The following is an 18,433-nucleotide window of genomic DNA, read 5'->3' on the forward strand; positions in this document are numbered from 1 at the left end:
CAAAAAGAACGAATCGTTCGAGAACTGCACATCACAACAGGCGCGCGTGCCGTGCTGAGTGCAGTTAACGTGGCATCAATTTTATGTTACTTTGTAACTATAACATTGATAAGATTCCTGTAAAAAGTATCTGCTTTTCATAGACAAGTATTCTTAGCGTGGTCGTTAATATATAAACATAATTTCCCCCCACATAGGTATTTCATTTGGAACAATAAGGACATTTTGTATAGAACTGGTTCAATAATCATATCCTGCTGGTGAGTCAACTTTTTAATGCAGAAGGATTGTTACTCAATTATGAGGAATTTTTATCTCGTTACAATATCCCTGTAACACCTAGAGTTCGCCATAGTCTTTGATGCTATTCCATCTGGAACTCTCATGTTATTTAGAGGTGTAGCCAGACCTCACCTTCTTGACCTACCCTAGATTAATCCAGTTGACTCCAATAGGGTAAATATGTTTCTCCTTGCTCCCTCAGAACAACAGATCTATAAGTGCTTTTTTCAAAGGGATATTGTATCCATTCCTTATGTCACAAGTTACTGGAATACATTGGTCACTAATATCTGTTGGGGAAAAGTATGGTTATTACCACACATACTTGCTTGTTAAAAGGTCAAAGAGGTCTCTTTCAGAATGATCCATAAGTATTATCCTGCGAATCATTACCTGAAGAAAATCAAAAAAGACATTGAGTGTACATTGATTGTACTTTTTGTGTTGAGCATCCAGAAACAGTTTCGCATTTTTTTTGCCGTTGTCTACATGTAAAACAATTATGGAAAGATATTCAATTTTATAATTGTTAATATTCTTGATGACTTTTGTTTTTTTATGGGAGAATGTGCTACTCGGTTTCCTTAACCAAAGATAAAGAAAAACTATTTTACCTCATAAATCTAATTGTGCTACTGTAAAAATGTCATATTCATAAATGTAAATTCACTAATAAAAAAACACTCTTCCGTGTTTTCTATAAGGAATTCGAGCAGTTAATTAAGACCATTCAACATTCTTCTGATAAGAAAGCTGTTAAAACAATCAATATGTGTGTTTCTTTTAAGGTCTTTGTATAATCTGTAATTTGTTGTACCCCCTATGTTATCATTGTCTATGTGTGTACTTGTATGTATACACACACTATTCTACATTAGGAAAAAAAGTGCAGTTAAACTCGGTCTCGCGGTACTTTTTACCTCAGGTTGAACAAGGGGGTAGGTACGCTAGCTACCTAGTGGTTTTGTCTATGACAAAAGTATATCACATGAACATTAGCTACCTATAAACACTTATTTTAACAATATATAAATAATTTAGAAATAATTGACAGTACTGTAAAGTTAGGCCGCTACGCTAGCTACTGTAAGTTAGCTAACGACAAACCAACGACGTTCACGATGGCAGCTGGAAAGATGTGTAGTAGGCCAAAAAAACAGGAGACAGCAGAGGTATGACAACGAAACACTTGATTACTATGAGCTTGTATAAATGTATATCGACATTAATATACGTTTCACTCGGTGAAACGGAGAAAACGTACTTTCAATCTCGGCAATGATATTAGCTGGCATAGTTAGCTAGTTTAGGTCAGTTCTGTCATCAGTCAGTCATCTGGCGTACTCAAGTGGTCTTGCTTGAGAACTGCACTGTCATTGAACATCCCACCAGATTCGGAAATTATTTTCCCCCTCTGTAGTGGACCAGTTTATTTCAAAACGAACTGAAAACTGAAGAAAAGTCCCTGGTCTTTGTGAAGCGAATGATGGCCCTCGCCGTTTCTTCCATCACATATCTCAGAGGAATATTCCCGGAGGACGCCTACAGATCTCGATATCTAGAAGGTGATGTGAGGGCAGTTAAGGTTATTTTCCAAAGACATGTTGTTTAAAAATGATGTAAACAAGCCATGCATAACGTTAATTGTGTCACCTCTCACCACACGACCAAAAATAATACTGTCTTTATCATAGTGTCTTTTTCAGCAACTGTTTTTATGTATCCACCAGATTTATGCATCAAAGTTTTACGAGAAGACTGCACAACACCTGGTGTCTGCAAAATTGTAAAGTGGTAAGTACACTATTTTGCAGGACAGACATAATTCAAGTTCATACAAAACAGCAGCTTCCCACATCAGACAACACTCAAATTACATTTGATGGTGGTCATATTCTGACATTAAATTATTATTTTGAAGGCTGATGGGGTGCTTCGACGCATTAGAGAGAGGATATGTAAGTACAGGACCTTATGGTTCTTTTGAATGTGTTTCATCATTTTGTTTTGTTTTAACAGACAACTTGTGGCTATTTTCTTATCTTTTTACAGCTTCAGGTTGTGTTCATTGGGGTAGGTGAATCTAGATCTACAAAATACATATTTTGACCTCAACTGTTGTATTTAAAAATGGTCTCACTATTTCAATGAAATGGAAGCTTTATAATTTGTATAATATCATATGCAGGTCTGCACCAATCCAGATAATCCCAACGTAAGTTCTCACTCCTTAAAACCCTTCACACACACACAAACCTAAGTTCCCTGAAGTTCTATTGCTTCTAAAATATAAATGGTTGCTTCTCCCTCCATTAGTGCATCATTGAGTCATACCAGTTCAAGTTCACATACACAGACAAAGGACCACAGATGGACATTCTGAGGTGAATTTGTGGCTTCAATCTTCTCGTTTAAGCTTTGATTCAGCCTAAGATAAATATCTGATCTCCTTTTGAATCCCCAGAAACCAGAATGTGGAGATGCAGATCACAATGGAGGATACCAAGAAGGCCTCTGTCCTCTTGATCAGGAAGCTGTTTCTCCTCATGCAGAACTTGGACGTGCTCCCCAATGACGTCTGCCTCACCATGAAGCTCTATTACTTTGACGACAGTAAGGCAAATCCCTTTGTTTTTGTTGACAGTAAGGATTACTACTGTATATGTCTACGGCTGTTACGGTGACCGTATTACTGCCACACCGGCAGTCAGGAGTCATGATTGCAGTCAAATTCCATGTGACCATGAGTCACAGTAACTAGGTTTCTCCAAAACTCTGATGCTTATGATGGTCATTAGTAGCCTACCAAACTTGCTAACTGACCAGTTGTTAATATTCGGTACTCAGCATTCTAGCGTCCCACTAATCACTCTGACATCAATGCAAATGCATTCGAAAATCCAAACAAACACTTCATCCAAACAAATTTATTGGTCACATACACATATTTAGCAGATGTTCTTGTGGGTGTAGCGAAATGCTTGTCTGCGGGTGTAGTGAAATGCTTGTAATGTAGCGAAATGCTTCTCATGAGAGCCTTGGCATTCAGAGTTTGAGCGGAAAAGGATCACCTATTGCGCAGTGAGTGCCAGCGCCTCATATCTGGTTGATGCATGGAATAAAATAAATGTTCCTGTTGCGCAACATTTGTATAGGCTATGCAATTGCGTGAGAAAACAGAGTTTTGATGGCCTCTATTATTAAAAAAAGGAAGATCTCATGAGCTTTCTATAGTCTTGGCCTACTGTATGTATTTCCCAACTTTCCTAATATTAAGCACATTGCTTCGCTTTACGATCAAAGTAGCCTACCTGGCTGGCCTGAAAATTAACCACTGGAAAAGCGTCCTCCCATTTGCTTTTCAAGTGCATACAGATGACATGTATTTTTTTTACCTTGTCCCTGTTCCGACAGGTGCATGATAATGGCCCATTCTAAATCAAAACTAATTTTACACATATTATTTAGTATATGTAAAGACAAGATTAAATTGAAAATAGCCTGAATGGTAAGAATATTATCAAATCATAGTTGTATGCACCCTGTAGCCTAGCCCATAGGCTTATACAGTGCCTTCGGAAAGTATTCAGACCCTTTGACTTTTTCTACAATTTGTTTACGTTACAGCCTTATTCTTAAATTGATTAAACCTTTCTTAATTTTTTTTTTTTTTGCTAATTTATAACTGAAATATCACATAAGTATTCAGACCTTTTACTCAGTGCTTTGTTGAAGCACCTTTGGCAGTGATTACAGTCTCAAGTCTTCTTGGGTATGACACAAGCTTGGCACACCTGTATTTGGGGGAGTTTCTCCCAATCTTCTCTGCAGATCCTCTCAAGCTCTGTCAGGTTAGATGGGGAGTGTTGTTGCACAGCTAATTTCAGGTCTCTCCAGAGATGTTCTATCAGGTTCAAGTCCGGGCTCTGGCTGGGCCACTCAAGGACATTCAGAGACTCCACTGAGTGTGGACCTCAGTTCATCTTTCAATCACCCACGTGGGAATATTCTCCTTAAAACCAATGAGGAGATGGGAGAGGCAGGACTTGCAGTGCGTCACACGTCACAAATAGAACCAAGTTCTATTTTAGCGCCTGGCTAAGGAGACGCTCGTTGACATACGCGAGCAGTCTGGGTGCAATGATTGAATAACATGTATGTGTACATTTATTTTGCAATGCGCGCACGACGCAAGCGGTGTGGTCAGCATGTTAGAATGTATTAGAAATCAAACATATAGCCTAAGGTTTGTATCACAACTAAAGTTGCATAAATAACTTTTAAGCATTTGGAGGACCTGTTTCTTTAACTGCTCAACACAGAATTCTGTGTTGAGCAGTTAAAGAAACAGAAACCTCAAATTGTTAAAGTTAAAGAAACCTCAAATTGTTTGGGGAAAAATATCCTTTCCATTTTAATCAGCTATGTTCAATTGTATTGTTAGTACTATAAAATAATTCCACTGGAATTATAAGCAAATCTTGCCTGCTAAATGAACTAGTGTAGCCCACAGCCAGATGGCATAGCCAGATCAGGGCCTAACATAACTCAGAATATGCTCTTCTGATTTTCTTCATTTCATCTTTCTTTAGAACTATCTAAAATAATGGGTTTATTGTGATGCTGTAGGCTATACTATATGGATTTATTAGACGTTTTAAAATGTAGATGTTCCAAAGGTCCACATCAGTGGCTTGTAGGCTATGGGTGGCAGCCGGAGCTGCTAAACGAGACCGGCAGTTATTTGAATGACAATCACCGGCTGAGAACATTTCATGATCTCCACAGCCCTTTAATATGTCTGTATTGGAACCTCAAGACAGAAATTAATTATTGGGTCACTTCTTTCGAAATTGACAAAAGCAAATGCTTCTCATTTAATTCATTGTAGTTTTAGTCAAATATGATGTCTCTTGGTTGTATTACATTATTCAGTTGTTTAATAGGACTTAGAAAGCTCACAAAGCATGATGTTCAGTGAGTCAGTCAATCATTAATTATTCCGTTATTTTTCCTTCCTCTCTACCCAGTCACCCCTGCTGACTATGAGCCTCCAGGTTTCAAGGAGGGGGTGAACGACAACCTGTGGTTCGAGGGCATGGCGGTGCACTTCAGAGTGGGTGAGGTGCACACCCCTTTCCACACCCTGAAGGTGAGGGTGGCGGCGGAGCAGGGCCGTGTGGAGAAGCTGCAAGAGGGGAACTACCTGAAGGAGAGTCAGGTCTCCACGGCTACGCAGAGCACTCTGCCAGGGCTGGCGCCAACCGGTGCACAGGTGGGCTGTTCCTAACTAAAGCACAAATAAAATGGCTAACTTGAACACGTTTGATCTGAAGACAGGAGTCTTCTCTCCACACACTTAGACCAATGCAAATAATGAAATGTGCTTACTGCCAAGGTTTCAGTCACAGTAGATTGCTGATATTTACTGTCTTGTTTGAGTATTCACAGGATCCTGACAATGAGAGATACAAAGAAGATGACTTTCCCTCTGAAGATGGTAATAAGGAATGATAATCAAATCAATCTCTTTTACTTTCTTCGTATGAAACCTGGATGCGTTTTATGGTATAAATAACAATAAATGAACTAATTTAACATATCGATAATAGCTTATTTTTTTCTCTCTAAGAGTCTGCACAGTTCAAGAAACCCAAGAAACCTGTGGCAAAGGTAAGTGAGTTTGTGGGCAGTTGGTTGGTTGTGATCAACAATGGTTTCCGTGTTGTGTATTTGGAGGAAAAGAAGATAGAGCTGCATGGGTGAACAGCACAATGGTGTAAAAACGATATTCTTTCAAACAGAGTAAAGGTGCTGCCAGTAAACTGGCAAAGAAAAAAGGAAGAAAAGAGCAATAATTTTTTTTGATGAAGACAGCAGTGAAGGCCCTGCTTTTTCAGCTTCCTGTCAGACACAGTAAACATGAATGTGGATCGAGGATGTAACTTCCTCACTAGATTACAAGGATTTTACTCACCAAGCATGTTTACATGAATGTTTAATTTCTATGCCTGTTTGAACATTTTCTAGACAGACTATTAAAACTCAAGTAGTAAAGCCAGCCTTACGGTATTTTTTTTTGCAGTTCATTGCCTATACAACACATAATATATAGCTACAATATCTTAGACATTTCTAATATATTTTTCCATTCATAGGAAAATCAATTCCATTTGTTTTATGTAGCTGTATATTTTTTTATACTTTGTTCTTTAACTTTTCTTTTTTATGAAATTAATAAAAAACTTATGACATGCTGGTTCCATATGTGATGCCTGAAATATAAAATATTGTAAGTATGATATTTATGGAATTAAAGCTTTACTTCAAAGCCCATTTATAAACTTGTCATGCATATTAATGAAGAAATGAAAAAGGGTGAAATGAAAAGACATGCACACAACTTTGAAATGGTAAACATTGATTTGGTGATACATACAAAGTACAAGTAAAATTACAATTGTACAAAGAAATGGGGCAGCAGGTAGCCTAGCAGTTAAGAGGTTGGGACAGTAACCAAAAGGTTGCTGGGTCGAATCCCCGAGCTGACTAGATAAATAAATAAAAAACTGTCGATGTGCACTTGAGCAAGGCACTACTTAACCCTAATTGCTCCTGTAAGTCGTTCTGGATAAGAGCGTCTAAATGACCAAAAAGTTACAGAAATGGCAAACGTCTGACAGGTGACGGCACCACAGTTACCCTGTTGTAACCTACATCCATTGGCAAACAGTGAAAATGGGACAAAAAGTGCAACACATGCTGCATAATGTCAAGTACTTTTTTTATGTAAGGCATCCATAGTTATGAGAATCAATTTAATAAATCTTTTGTTACAAAATATCAAGGCACGGCTTTCGATTTATCCATTTGGCTCAGAACGGAGATCTTATCACAGTATTTTTTTTWAAATGGAGAATAACTAACTAAGCTAAACTATCAGAGATGAATGGCAATATTACTGTATCCTTCATTCAACTATCTACGTACCAGAGACCTTTTTCTGAGACAGAAAAAGCGCCCTGAGACCTTTTTCTGTCTCAGGACGCTGGCATTTCATCCCCCAGAACATCTCCGAGTTGCATGACTCCATTGGTCTGGCTTGACGTTTAAAAGAGACTGTCAACGTCCCCCATCTCCACAAACACAGTCTTCATTTGTGTGTAGTGCTCTACAGTCACCTGACCGTTCTCTCTCCCGATGCCTGTGGAGAGACAACAGCAAATGTTTATTCTTCTTGACACATGCTATTACTATTGTTGACAGTAGTCTACCTAACACAAAATACTGTGGAAAATGTTTATGAAAAAGGCATTCAAACAAACCAACGTGATTACTACACTACAAATAACCCCTACATGTTTAAATTCTGATACTCTCAGAGGAAAAGAACAGGTATCTGGTGTGAATACGGTAGGACTGTACCTGACATCTTGAAACCTCCGAAGGGCACCTCCACAGGGGTGATGTTATAGTTGTTGATGAAGCAGGATCCAGCCTTCAGGTGTTCCACTACACGGTGTGCTCGCTTGACGTCACTACAGGCCAGACACATGGCAAGAAACAGGTCAAACACTGAAGTGGGATTAAATGTGTACCTCAAGCTGAAGGGTGGTGGTCATGGTATAATGTAGCAAAACGTTTTGAAACTCAAAAAGGAACACTGACTGTTCTTATTGGACAACTCCAGGAAGTACCGTCCTGTTTCACTCAGTTTCAAAAATGTTCTCTACAGAACACAACCCTGATAACTGTGTTATATGACATCATCACCTGGTGAAGACCCCCGCAGCCAGGCCCAGGGCGGAGTCGTTGGCCCTCAGCAAAGCTTCCTCCTCTGTTTCAAAGGACAACACAGACATCACAGGCCCAAAGATCTCCTCCTTCACACATGTCATGTCATCCGTGCAGTCGCCTATGGCCAAGAGATGCAGGGACAAGAGAGAGAGAAAGAAAGAGGTAGATAAATAGTAAACCAGTACAATGAGTATTGGCTAAAGAGACTATAAATACTCCCCTATGTATGTATTTGGACAGTGATGCAATAAAAAAAAAAAAATTGTCTATACTCTAGCATTTGGATTTGATATATGTTGCATATGAGGTGACAGTACATAATGTCACCTTTTATTTGAGGGTATTTTCATACATATGATTTAGAAATGAAAGCACTTTATAGATCTACTCCCCCCGTTTGAAGATTTGACAAATTTCACTTAGTGTATTAAAGTCAAAAGTTTAGTATTTGGTACCATATTACTTGCACACAATGACTACATCAAGCTTGTGACTAGAGGTCTTCAAGGATCCACCTGTACCCCAATACCCGAGACGGGGCCCACGTGGCTCCGAATCCAGAATAATGTCACGGGTCTGGGTCGGCTCTGATAAGATGATTGTCACGGGTCTCGGGTATGTGCAATTTTAAATAACTTGTCCGGAAGGACCCGTACAGATCTGAATGTGACTGCTGCAGTAGAAAGATAAATTCTATAATTTATGCTGCTGATCTTGCTTTTCACGAGAGTGGAGTCTGAAGCGTGTAGCTTGTTGTTGTCGACAAATCATAAGTCATCAAAGCGCCAATAGGCTTCAGTCATAAAGCCTCCGTGTGTGGCAACAGTTCAGAGATATCTAATCAATGGAAGATGGAATTAAAATGACAGAATTAAAAGTTAAAGGACAAGGACAGGCTTAAATGACCAAGAGCCAACAGGTAGGCTGCTACTTAATATTCTGAATGGAGTTGCTGTTATTTGTAACTGTAGGATGAGAAAGCGCATGCACTGCAGCCTCATTTAACATAACTAGCTTCTCCTGGTTTTTAAATTTTAATTACATTTTTTATTTCACCTTTATTTAACCAGGTAGCCCAGTTGAGAACAAGTTCTCATTTACAACTGCGACCTGGCCAAGATAAAGCAAAGCAGTGCGACAAAAACAACAGAGTTACACATGGGATAAACAAACGTACAGTCATAAACACAATAGAAAAATCTATACACAGTGTGTGCAAATGAGGTAGGATAAGGGAGGTAAGGCAATAAATAGGCCGTAGTGGCGAAATAATTACAATTAACATTAACACTGGAGTGATAGATGTGCAGATGATGATGTGCAAGTAGAGATACTGGGATGCAAAAGAGCAAAAATAAATAACAGTATGGGGGATGAGGAAGTTGGGTGGGCTATTTACAGATGGGCTGTGTATAGGTGCAATGATCGGTAAGCTGCTTTGACAGCTGATGCTTAAAGTTAGTGAGGGAGATATAAGTCTCCAGCTTCAGTGATTTTTGCAATTCGTTCCAGTCAGTCATTGGCAGCAGAGAACTGTAAGGAAAGGCGGCCAAAGGAGGAGTTGGCTTTGGGGATGACCAGTGAAATATACATGCTGGAGCTTGTGCTACAGGTGGGTGTTGCTATGGTGACCAGAGAGCTGAGATTAGGTGGGGCTTTACCTAGCAAAGACTTATACAGTTGAAGTCAGAAGTTTACATACACCTTAACCAAATACATTTAAACTCAGTTTTTCCCAATTCCTGACATTTAATTCTCATAAAAATGCACTGTCTTAGGTCAGTTAGGGTCACCACTTTATTTTAAGAATGTGAAATGTCATAATAATAGTAGGGAGAATGATTTATTTCAGCTTCTATTTCTTTCATCACATTCCCATTGGGTCAGAAGTTTACATACACTCAATTAGTATTTGGTAGCATTGCCTTTAAATTGTTTAACTTGGGTCAAACGTTTCGGGTAGCCTTCCACAAGCTTCCCACAATAAGTTGGGTGAATTTTGGCCCATTCCTCCTGACAGAGCTGGTGTAACTGAGTCAGGTTTGTAGGCCTCCTTGCTCACACACACTTTTTCAGTTCTGCCCACAATTTTTCGATAGGCTTGAGGTCAGGGCTTTGTGATGGGCACTCCAATACCTTGACTTTGTTGTCCTTAAGCCATTTTGCCACAACTTTGGAAGTGTGCTTGGGGTCATTGTCCATTTGGAAGACCAAATTTGCGACTAAGTTTTAACTTCCTGACTGATGTCTTGAGATGTTGCTTCAATATATTCACACAATTTTCCTGCCTCATGACGCCATCTATTTTGTGAAGTGCACCAGTCCCTCCTGCAGCAAAGCACCCCCACAACATGATGCTGCCACCCCCGTGCTTCACGGTTGGGATGGTGTTCTTCGGCTTGCAAGCGTCCCCCTTTTTCCTCCAACATAACGATGGTCATTATGGCCAAACAGTTCTATTTTTGTTTAATCAGACCAGAGGACATTTCTCCAAGAAGAACGATCTTTGTCCCCATGTGCATTTGAAAACCGTAGTCTGGCTTTTTTATGGCGGTTTTGGAACAGTGGCTTCTTCCTTGCTGATCGACCTTTCAGGTTATGTCGATATAGTACTCGTTTTACTGTGGATATAGATACTTTTGTACCTGTTTCCTTCAGCATCTTCACAAGGTCCTTTGCTGTTCTGGGATTGATTTGCACTTTTCGCACCAAAGTACGCTCATCTCTAGGAGAAAGAACGCATCTCCTTCCTGAGCGGTATGACGGCTGCGTGGTCCCATGGTGTTTATACTTGCGTACTATTGTTTGTACAGATGAACGCGGTACCTTCAGGCATTTGGAAATTGCTCCCAAGGATGAACCAGACTTGTGGAGGTCTACAATTTCTTTTCTGAGGTCTTGGCTGATTTCTTTAGATTTTCCCATGATGTCAAGCAAAGAGGCACTGAGTTTGAAGGTCGGCCTTGAAATACATCCACAGGTACTCCTCCAAATGACTCAAATTATGTCAATTAGCCTTTCAGAAGCTTCTAAAGCCATGATGTAATTTTCTGGAATTTCCCAAGCTGTTTAAAGGCACAGTCAACTTAGTATATGTAAACTTCTGACCCACTGGAATTGTGATACAGTGAATAATAAAGTGAAATAATCTGTTTGTAAAGAATTGTTGGAAAAATTACTTGTGTCATGCACGAGTTTTAATGACTCCAACCTAAGTGTATGTAAACTTTCGACTTCAACTGTAGATGACCTGGAGCCAGTGGGTTTGGCGACGAATATGAAGCGAGGGCCAGCCAACGAGAGCATACAGGTCGCAGTGGTGGGTAGTATATGGGGCTTTGGTGACAAAACAGATGTCACTGTGATAGACTACATCCAATTTGCTGAGTAGACTGTTGGAGGCTATTTTGTAAATGACGTCGCCGAAGTCAAGGATCGGTAGGATAATTAGTTTTACGAGGGTATGTTTAGCAGCATAAGTGAAGGAGGCCGATTCTAGATTTAATTTTGGATAGGAGATGCTTAATGTGAGTCTGGAAGGAGAGTTTACAGTCTAACCAGTCACCTAGGTATTTGTCGTTGTCCACATATTCTAAGTCAGAACCGTCCAGAGTACTGATGCTAGTCGGGCGGGCAGCGATCGGTTGAAGAGCATGCTTTTAGTTGTACTTGCATTTAAGAGCAGTTGGAGGCCACAGAAGGAGAGTTATATGGCATTGAAGCTCGTCTGGAGGTTAGTTAACACAGTGTCCAAAGAGGGGCCAGAAGTATATAGAATGGTGTCGTCTGCGTAGAGGTGTATCAGAGAATCACCAGCAGCAAGAGCAACATCATTGATGTATACAGAGAAGAGAGTCGGCCCGAGGATTGAACCCTGTGGCACCCCCATAGAGACTGGCAGAGGACTGGACAATAGGCCCTCCGATTTAACACACTGAACTCTATCAGAGAAGTAGTTGGTAAACCAGGCGAGGCAATCATTTGAGAAACCAAGGCTGTCGAGTCTGCCAATAAGAATGTGGTGATTGACAGAGTCAAAAGCCTTGGCCAGGTTGATGAATACGGCTCGCAGTAATGTCTTATCGATGGCGGTTATGATGTCGTTTAGGACCTTGAGCGTGGCTGAGGTGCACCCATGACCAGCTCTGAAACCAGATTGCATAGCGGAGAAGGTACGGTGGGATTCGAAATGGTCGGTAATCTGTTTGTTAACTTGGCTTTCGAAGACCTTAGAAAGACAGGGTAGGATAGATATAGGTCTGTAGCAGTTTGGGTCTAGAGTGTCACCCCCTTTGAAGAGGGGGATGACCGCGGCAGCTTTCCAATCTTTGGGAATTTCAGACGATACGAAAGAGAGGTTGAACAGGCTAGTAATAGGGGTTGCAACAATTTCAGGCAGATCATTTTAGAAAGAGAGGGTCCAGATTGTCTAGCCCGGCTGATTTGTAGGGGTCCAGATTTTGCAGCTCTTTCAGAACATCAGCTATCTGGATTTGGGTGAAGGAGAAATGGTGGGGGCTTTGACGGGTTTCTGTGGAGGGTGCCGGGCAGTTGACCGGGGTAGGGGTAGCCAGGTGGAAAGCATGGCCAGCCGTAGAGAAATGCTTATTGAAATTCTCAATTATAGTGGATTTATCGGTGGTGACAGTGTTTCCTAGCCTCAGAGCAGTTGGCAGATGGGAGGAGGTGCTCTTATTCTCCATGGACTTTACAGTGTCCCAGAACTTTTTTGAGTTAGTACTACAGGATGCAAATTTCTGTTWGAAAAAGCTAGCCTTAGCATTCCTAACTGCCTGTGTATATGTGTTCCTAACTTCCCTGAAAAGTTGCATATTTTGATTGTGTCACAGATTATGTTTTGTCCAATAGGAAGTGAATGGCGAATAATGTATTGTCTCATTTTGGAGACACTTTTATTGGAAGTAAGAATAGAAAATGTTTGTGAACATTTCTATGTGAATGTAGATGCTACCATGATTATGGGTAATCATGAATGCATCGTGAATGATGAGTGAGAAAGTTAAGGGAGAAAGATAATAGCCCTCCAAAAATGCTAATCTCTTCATTATTGGCAATGGGTGAGAGGTTAGCATGATTTGTTATAGCCTTTAACTTTCATCATTGTTCATTCATGATTTTTCCTTAATCATGGCGTTATTAAGATTTATTTAGAAGTGTTCAGAAACATCTTATCTACTCACTTAGAAAGTAAATTACTCCAGTCATCATTCAGTTCCTATTGGGCAAAACATAACCCAAAACACAACCAAAACAAACTACAAATGCATCCAACGAGTTTGTAGTGTCACAAGCTTGATGTAGTCATTGCGTGCTAGAAATATGGGACCAAATATTCAACTTTTTTACTACTTTGGTAAACTAAAAGTGAAATTTGTCAGAATACTCACATCTTCAAACGGGGGAGTCTAGATCTATGAAGTGCTTTAATTTCTAAATGAGATATGTATGAAAATACCCTCAAATAAAAGGTGACATTCCATACAGTCACCTCATATAAAAGATTTGATCTCAAATCCAAAATGCTCAAGTATAGAGAGTCCAAATACATAGGTAGGGGAGTGTACTTCCAATAGTCCATAATAATAAAAACTAGGCTCACCCAATACACATGGTGTCATGTAGTATCCACCTCTGAGTTTGGGATCTAAAGGAACGAAGGGTTCCCCTCCACACAACACCTTGGCACCCTAGAGTCAGAGTCAAATGGTCTTACTTCATCTCAGTCATGCAGTCAGTAAAGCAGTCAATTTACTTGTCAGTGACATCATTTTTGCCCCTTATTATTGGTCTGATCTGATTCTTACGGCTTACCAGGAACTTAAGATAATACTATTGAAAAGAGATACTTTTAGTCTCTTCGAATTGTACCTCTTTCCTGGCCTGATCGACGTAGCCCAGGACTCTGTCAAGGTGTGGCCGGCTGACCAGTGCTCCCATACGGGTGCTCTCCAGTAGTGGGTCCCCTATCTCAATGTCCTTGGTCCTTCTCACAACCTCCTCCAGGAACTCAGGCAACATCTGCCTCTGAACAAACACCCGGGTCCCATTGCTGCAAACCTGGGTTGAACAAAGACACACAAGGTTAAAAAAAGTACATTCATAGAGGAGCTGGTGTTAAGGACTGTGTCACTGCGTTGAAAGAGCTGAAACTTGGGATCAAAAGCGCTGAAAGTTGCACACCCTACACCCTACCTGGCCCTGGGACAGGAAGTTGGCCATGAGAGCCCCCTTCACTGCGTTCCCCAGGTCACTGTCCTCAAAGATGAGCAGAGGAGACTTCCCACCAAGTTCCAGAGTCACTTGCTTTACCCCCTTGGAGCACATTTCCATAATCTGAGGGTTAAGAGTGTTTTGTTATGTGTTAATGCCAAAGACTACTTTTCCCATGATACAATGGACGTTGTATGAATTATAGTCTCAACACAAAAAACGTAAATTGCGATCTTATTCTGGGATTGTTAGATTTACCTTCTTGCCTGTGGGCACACTGCCAGTGAAGGAGACCTTAGCCACGTCTGGGTGGTGGCAGAGCAGGTTGCCCGTCTCCTGCCCACCCTGAACTATGTTGAACAGTCCCTCTGGGGCCCCGGCCTTGGCATAAATCTCCGCCAGCAGCACCGCCGTCACTGGAGTCATAGGTGAAGGCTTGAACACCATGGAGTTGCCTGATGGGGTGAGAGCAAGACAGAGGGGAAAGGAATGTTTGTGTATTATTGAACATTTTCATTTCAATCTGTGTTTATGTCAATGTAAATTGAGCAAGTTTAAAAGATTACTGTTGCATTGTTTTGCATAGTAACAATTATGGGAATAAAGTGTGTGTTTGACTTTATATTGTAACTTAAAAGAGTGTGTGGTCATACCACAGGCCAGGGCTGGGGCCGACTTCCAGGCTGCTATCTGAAAGGGGTAGTTCCATGCACCGATCCCCACACAGACGCCTAGAGGCTCCCGCCGTGTGTAGGCAAAGGAGCCTCCGGGTAACTGGACATGCTGGCCTAGATGGACAGAACGGGCAAACAGTGACAATCAACACCATTAGTGGTCAGCGGCATACCTAGTCATCTTGATATCTTTACTACACACTAATGCCAACAATCCTCCCCCCAACTGCATCAGAATTCCTATTATGGCCCAGTGTAACCCCCCCCCTATACATCATCATGCCAACCTGCCAGAGTGCTGGCCACCCCAGCGTAATACTCTATACACAGTCTGGCAGAGTCCACGTCCATTCGGGCTTCTGTGATGGACTTTCCGTTGTTCACCACCTCGATCTCCGCAATGTCCTCTCTCCTGTTCTGTTCACAACAGGAGAGCAAGTTCAATTGTCAGAGACTTCAAACCAAAAACTCAAATGAACTGACTTTGAGTGCATTCCAAATTAATACACTCAAGTTAACCTACAGCATGTGCAAACAGTATAATCTTGAGCAATGAGATGGATTCTGTGTTCAGTTCTGACTGTATGGGGGGCAGAACAGACTGTGAATTTGGAGTGACTGATCATCAAACTCTGGTATCAAAAAGAGATGCATTCTGGGACGGATACCTCAATGATACGGGCAGCTTCTATCATGATGTGTGCCCTCTCCATCCCCGATGTCCGGCTCCAGGCCTGGTAGGCAGACTGGGCTGCCTGCACTGCCTGGTTCACCTCCACAGACCCACAGATCTCTAGCTCACACAGGACCCGACCTGCCAGCACAAAACAGCAGCGCTTGTCATATACACACACACACACACACACACTGGACAAACTATCTGACATGCTATGAGAAACATGACAGAAGTTATATCAACGTAGTACAAGGAAATTGTGTATTCCTCCACTCCAGTGTAGGGTATATACACATCAACTATGCCTATACCCATTCAGCTTAGTGTGACCATAACAAGGAAACAGTGCAAAGTTTATGACAGGATACATGATGTGTGTGTGTGAAAAACAATTGGTTTTCAGCCAGCTTAATAAAATGACAATGACTTCAGATCAAAGCCCAACAGTGGAGATGAATCAATATAAGAAAGCACTTGGGGTTAACATCAATTAATATAGACCTAAGATCAATTTCAGTTTTTCATTAACCCTTAGTGGGACTTTGACCTCCACAGTCCCCAATGAGGCGCAACCATAGAGATAAAGAACTCATCTTCGTATCTGTGCCATTATAGCGCTAGTCATATACACACACACACTGGACAAACTATCTGACATGCTATGAGAAACATGACAAGTTATATCAACAAGTAAATTGGGTATTTCTCCAATTCTGATGTGGGTACACCCATCAACTATATACCCATTCCACGGAGTGTGACTGTAACAAGGAAACAGTGAAACATTTATTACATGATACATGATGTGTCATGTGACAAACAATTGGTTTTCAGCCAGCTGAATAAAATTAGTGACTTCAGATCTAAGTCCAACAGTGGAGGTTAATCAATAAAAGAAAAAGCACTTTGGGTGTATGAACATGTAAAAATCAAGTTCTGATAAAATAAATCGTTATAAAAGTCGACAGAGCTTTCAGAGAGTACTCTTTAGAAACCAGGTAGCTACCAGTTGCAGGTTCGTAAACAAGCTCAGTGGTTGACACATTCTTGATCTTTACTCGGTCTCCGCACCAGAAGTTCAGCGGGACTTTGACGTCCACGGTCCCCGATGAGGCACAACGTAGAGCTGCAGAGAGTAGAGCAGCAGGTCGGAGCAGCCGGAACAAAACAAGCTTTTGAAGCATCTTTCTGACAGTCGGACTTCGGACAGTGGACACCTAACTACAACGGCAAAAACAGTCGTCAAGTCAAAAACAACAGTGAACAAAACCCTCAAGCAATAATCATGCATTTATGTTACAAAATGTAGCAGGCTAACGTTAGCTGGCAGTCGAACTGTGGCAACAATTCAACTATCCGTAAACAAATATAGCGATTCACTGACAGTTGTAACAAAATAACAGTTCCACATGTCGTTGCAATGAACTTACACAAACATGTCCTTGTAGAAATGTTAAAGATGTTTTACAATGCGATCATCAAATGTAAACTTTATATCTTAACCCCAAAATGCACGACCCCGAACGGGTGGGTATAATTTGTGGAACGTTCAAACAAGAATCTGTTCCAAAAACTTCGTAAATGACAAGGTTGTCAACAAACAACGCATACAAAGTTGTATAGCGGCAGAATGAGATACCAGGTAGGGAGTGGGCTATTTAATTCAGTTTTTCACTCACCACGTTTATTCCGGAAAATGTCTGTCCTCACTCTGGTAGCCTATGGACAAATATCAAGAACAAGCTACGTGGTGAGTTGATGCCCATTCGTCAGCTAGTTGAATTGATCATGCTACTTTGTATGCGTTGTTTGTTGGCAACCTTGTCATTTACGAAGTTTTTGGAACAGATTGCTGTTGGAACGTTCCACAAATTATACCCACCCACCCCGAACTGCTGCTACGGAAATTAACCGTAACTACAGGAGAACACGCGCAAAGGAAAACTGAACAACATGCAATCTTACATTGGCAAATTTACATTGATGTTTTTGATGTAGTTTGAGGTTACAGAGAACTGGGAAACTTTTACCACACTGCATACAAATAAATGGCTTCTGTCCACTGTGAAATCTCTCATGTCTCTGGCAGATGTCCTGCCTTGCAAACATCTTGCCACAGAGTCTGCAACTGAAAGGTCTCTCACCCGTGTGAACACTCTGATGTGACTTAAGTCTATTTTTCTGAGTAAAACTTTTCCCACACTCAAGACATCTGTATGGCTTGACTCCAGCATGAGAGTGTTGGTGTGCTTCAAGTTGACAATGGAAGCTCTTTCCACACAATGAGCAGATGAACACTTTTTGATTTGGTACAGCTCTCCAAACATTTACCATCCTCTTTGTTTTCAATCTGTTCTTATTAAGAATATGCTCTTGGTTGTGTGAGTGTGACTCTGAAGTGCTCTCAGTTGGTCTCATGAGCACATGTGAAGAAGGTCCTGGCTGCTGCATTCTGGGCTGTAAAATCAAGCCCTCCCTCACAACAGGATGCAGAGTATCTCTGTACTGCCCCTGCACAACATGTATGGACTCAGACATGGCATTGTCATGATACACAGGATGCCTCTCAGGTTCCACTTTTAGTGGGACAGTGCTGAATATGTCATCCAGTGGTTTCCATTCGGTCACAAGAGCATTAGTGATGTCGGGCACTGATGTTGGGCGATTAGGTCTGGCTCGCAGTCAGCATTCCAATTCATCCCAAAGGTGTTTGATGGAGTTGAGGTCAGTGCTCTGTGCAGGCCAGTCAAGTTTTTCCACACCGATCTCAACA

The 18,433-nt window shown here is 41.1% G+C and overlaps 3 protein-coding genes across 5 annotated transcripts in view; 2 read left to right on the forward strand and 1 right to left on the reverse strand.

Moving 5' to 3' along the window:
* Positions 1-18,433, forward strand: part of LOC111956639 (actin-binding protein IPP) — a 390,618-nt gene that overhangs the window by 56,553 nt on the left and 315,632 nt on the right. The gene's annotated exons all lie outside the window — the stretch shown is intronic.
* zte38 (zebrafish testis-expressed 38) lies at positions 1,100-7,185 on the forward strand. 2 transcript variants are annotated; one of them, XM_023977208.2, is made up of 12 exons: positions 1,102-1,454; positions 1,703-1,847; positions 2,013-2,076; positions 2,204-2,240; positions 2,335-2,355; positions 2,471-2,497; positions 2,599-2,666; positions 2,747-2,895; positions 5,313-5,557; positions 5,734-5,782; positions 5,915-5,955; positions 6,087-6,339. In XM_023977208.2, exons 1-12 carry the CDS (start codon positions 1,404-1,406, stop codon positions 6,138-6,140), a joined length of 951 nt encoding a protein of 316 aa, XP_023832976.1. In that variant the 5' UTR covers positions 1,102-1,403; the 3' UTR covers positions 6,141-6,339. The 2 variants fall into 2 exon arrangements, with proteins under 2 accessions (XP_023832975.1, XP_023832976.1); XM_023977207.2 differs by having other exon boundaries at positions 1,100-1,454; positions 5,915-7,185.
* aldh9a1b (aldehyde dehydrogenase 9 family, member A1b) lies at positions 7,050-17,516 on the reverse strand. 2 transcript variants are annotated; one of them, XM_023977177.3, is made up of 12 exons: positions 17,340-17,516; positions 16,667-16,881; positions 15,653-15,798; positions 15,272-15,401; positions 14,964-15,098; positions 14,569-14,765; positions 14,293-14,433; positions 13,969-14,157; positions 13,700-13,787; positions 8,056-8,197; positions 7,708-7,820; positions 7,050-7,486 (listed from the first exon to the last, which is right to left on the reverse strand). In XM_023977177.3, the coding sequence occupies exons 2-12, from the start codon at positions 16,842-16,844 to the stop codon at positions 7,392-7,394; spliced, it is 1,554 nt and encodes a 517-aa protein (XP_023832945.1). In that variant the 5' UTR covers positions 16,845-16,881; positions 17,340-17,516; the 3' UTR covers positions 7,050-7,391. The 2 variants fall into 2 exon arrangements, with proteins under 2 accessions (XP_023832945.1, XP_023832944.1); XM_023977176.3 differs by lacking the exon at positions 17,340-17,516 and adding an exon at positions 17,091-17,318.

Source organism: Salvelinus sp. IW2-2015, linkage group LG32 (assembly GCF_002910315.2).
Source record: "Salvelinus sp. IW2-2015 linkage group LG32, ASM291031v2, whole genome shotgun sequence".
Classification (NCBI taxonomy): domain Eukaryota; kingdom Metazoa; phylum Chordata; class Actinopteri; order Salmoniformes; family Salmonidae; genus Salvelinus; species Salvelinus sp. IW2-2015.

Excerpts from the sequence above, each read along its gene's own strand:
- zte38 (XM_023977207.2), top strand. The coding sequence starts at position 1,404 with ATGGCAGCTGGAAAGATGTGTAGTAGGCCAAAAAAACAGGAGACAGCA. Across the intron at positions 1,455-1,702 it reads AAAAACAGGAGACAGCAGAG|TGGACCAGTTTATTTCAAAA; the intron begins GTATGACAACGA and ends CCCCCTCTGTAG. Across the intron at positions 2,667-2,746 it reads CCACAGATGGACATTCTGAG|AAACCAGAATGTGGAGATGC; the intron begins GTGAATTTGTGG and ends TTGAATCCCCAG.
- aldh9a1b (XM_023977177.3), bottom strand. The coding sequence starts at position 16,844 with ATGCTTCAAAAGCTTGTTTTGTTCCGGCTGCTCCGACCTGCTGCTCTA. Across the intron at positions 15,799-16,666 it reads TGTTTACGAACCTGCAACTG|GTCGGGTCCTGTGTGAGCTA; the intron begins GTAGCTACCTGG and ends TTGTGCTGGCAG. Across the intron at positions 15,402-15,652 it reads AAGCTGCCCGTATCATTGAG|AACAGGAGAGAGGACATTGC; the intron begins GTATCCGTCCCA and ends TGTTGTGAACAG.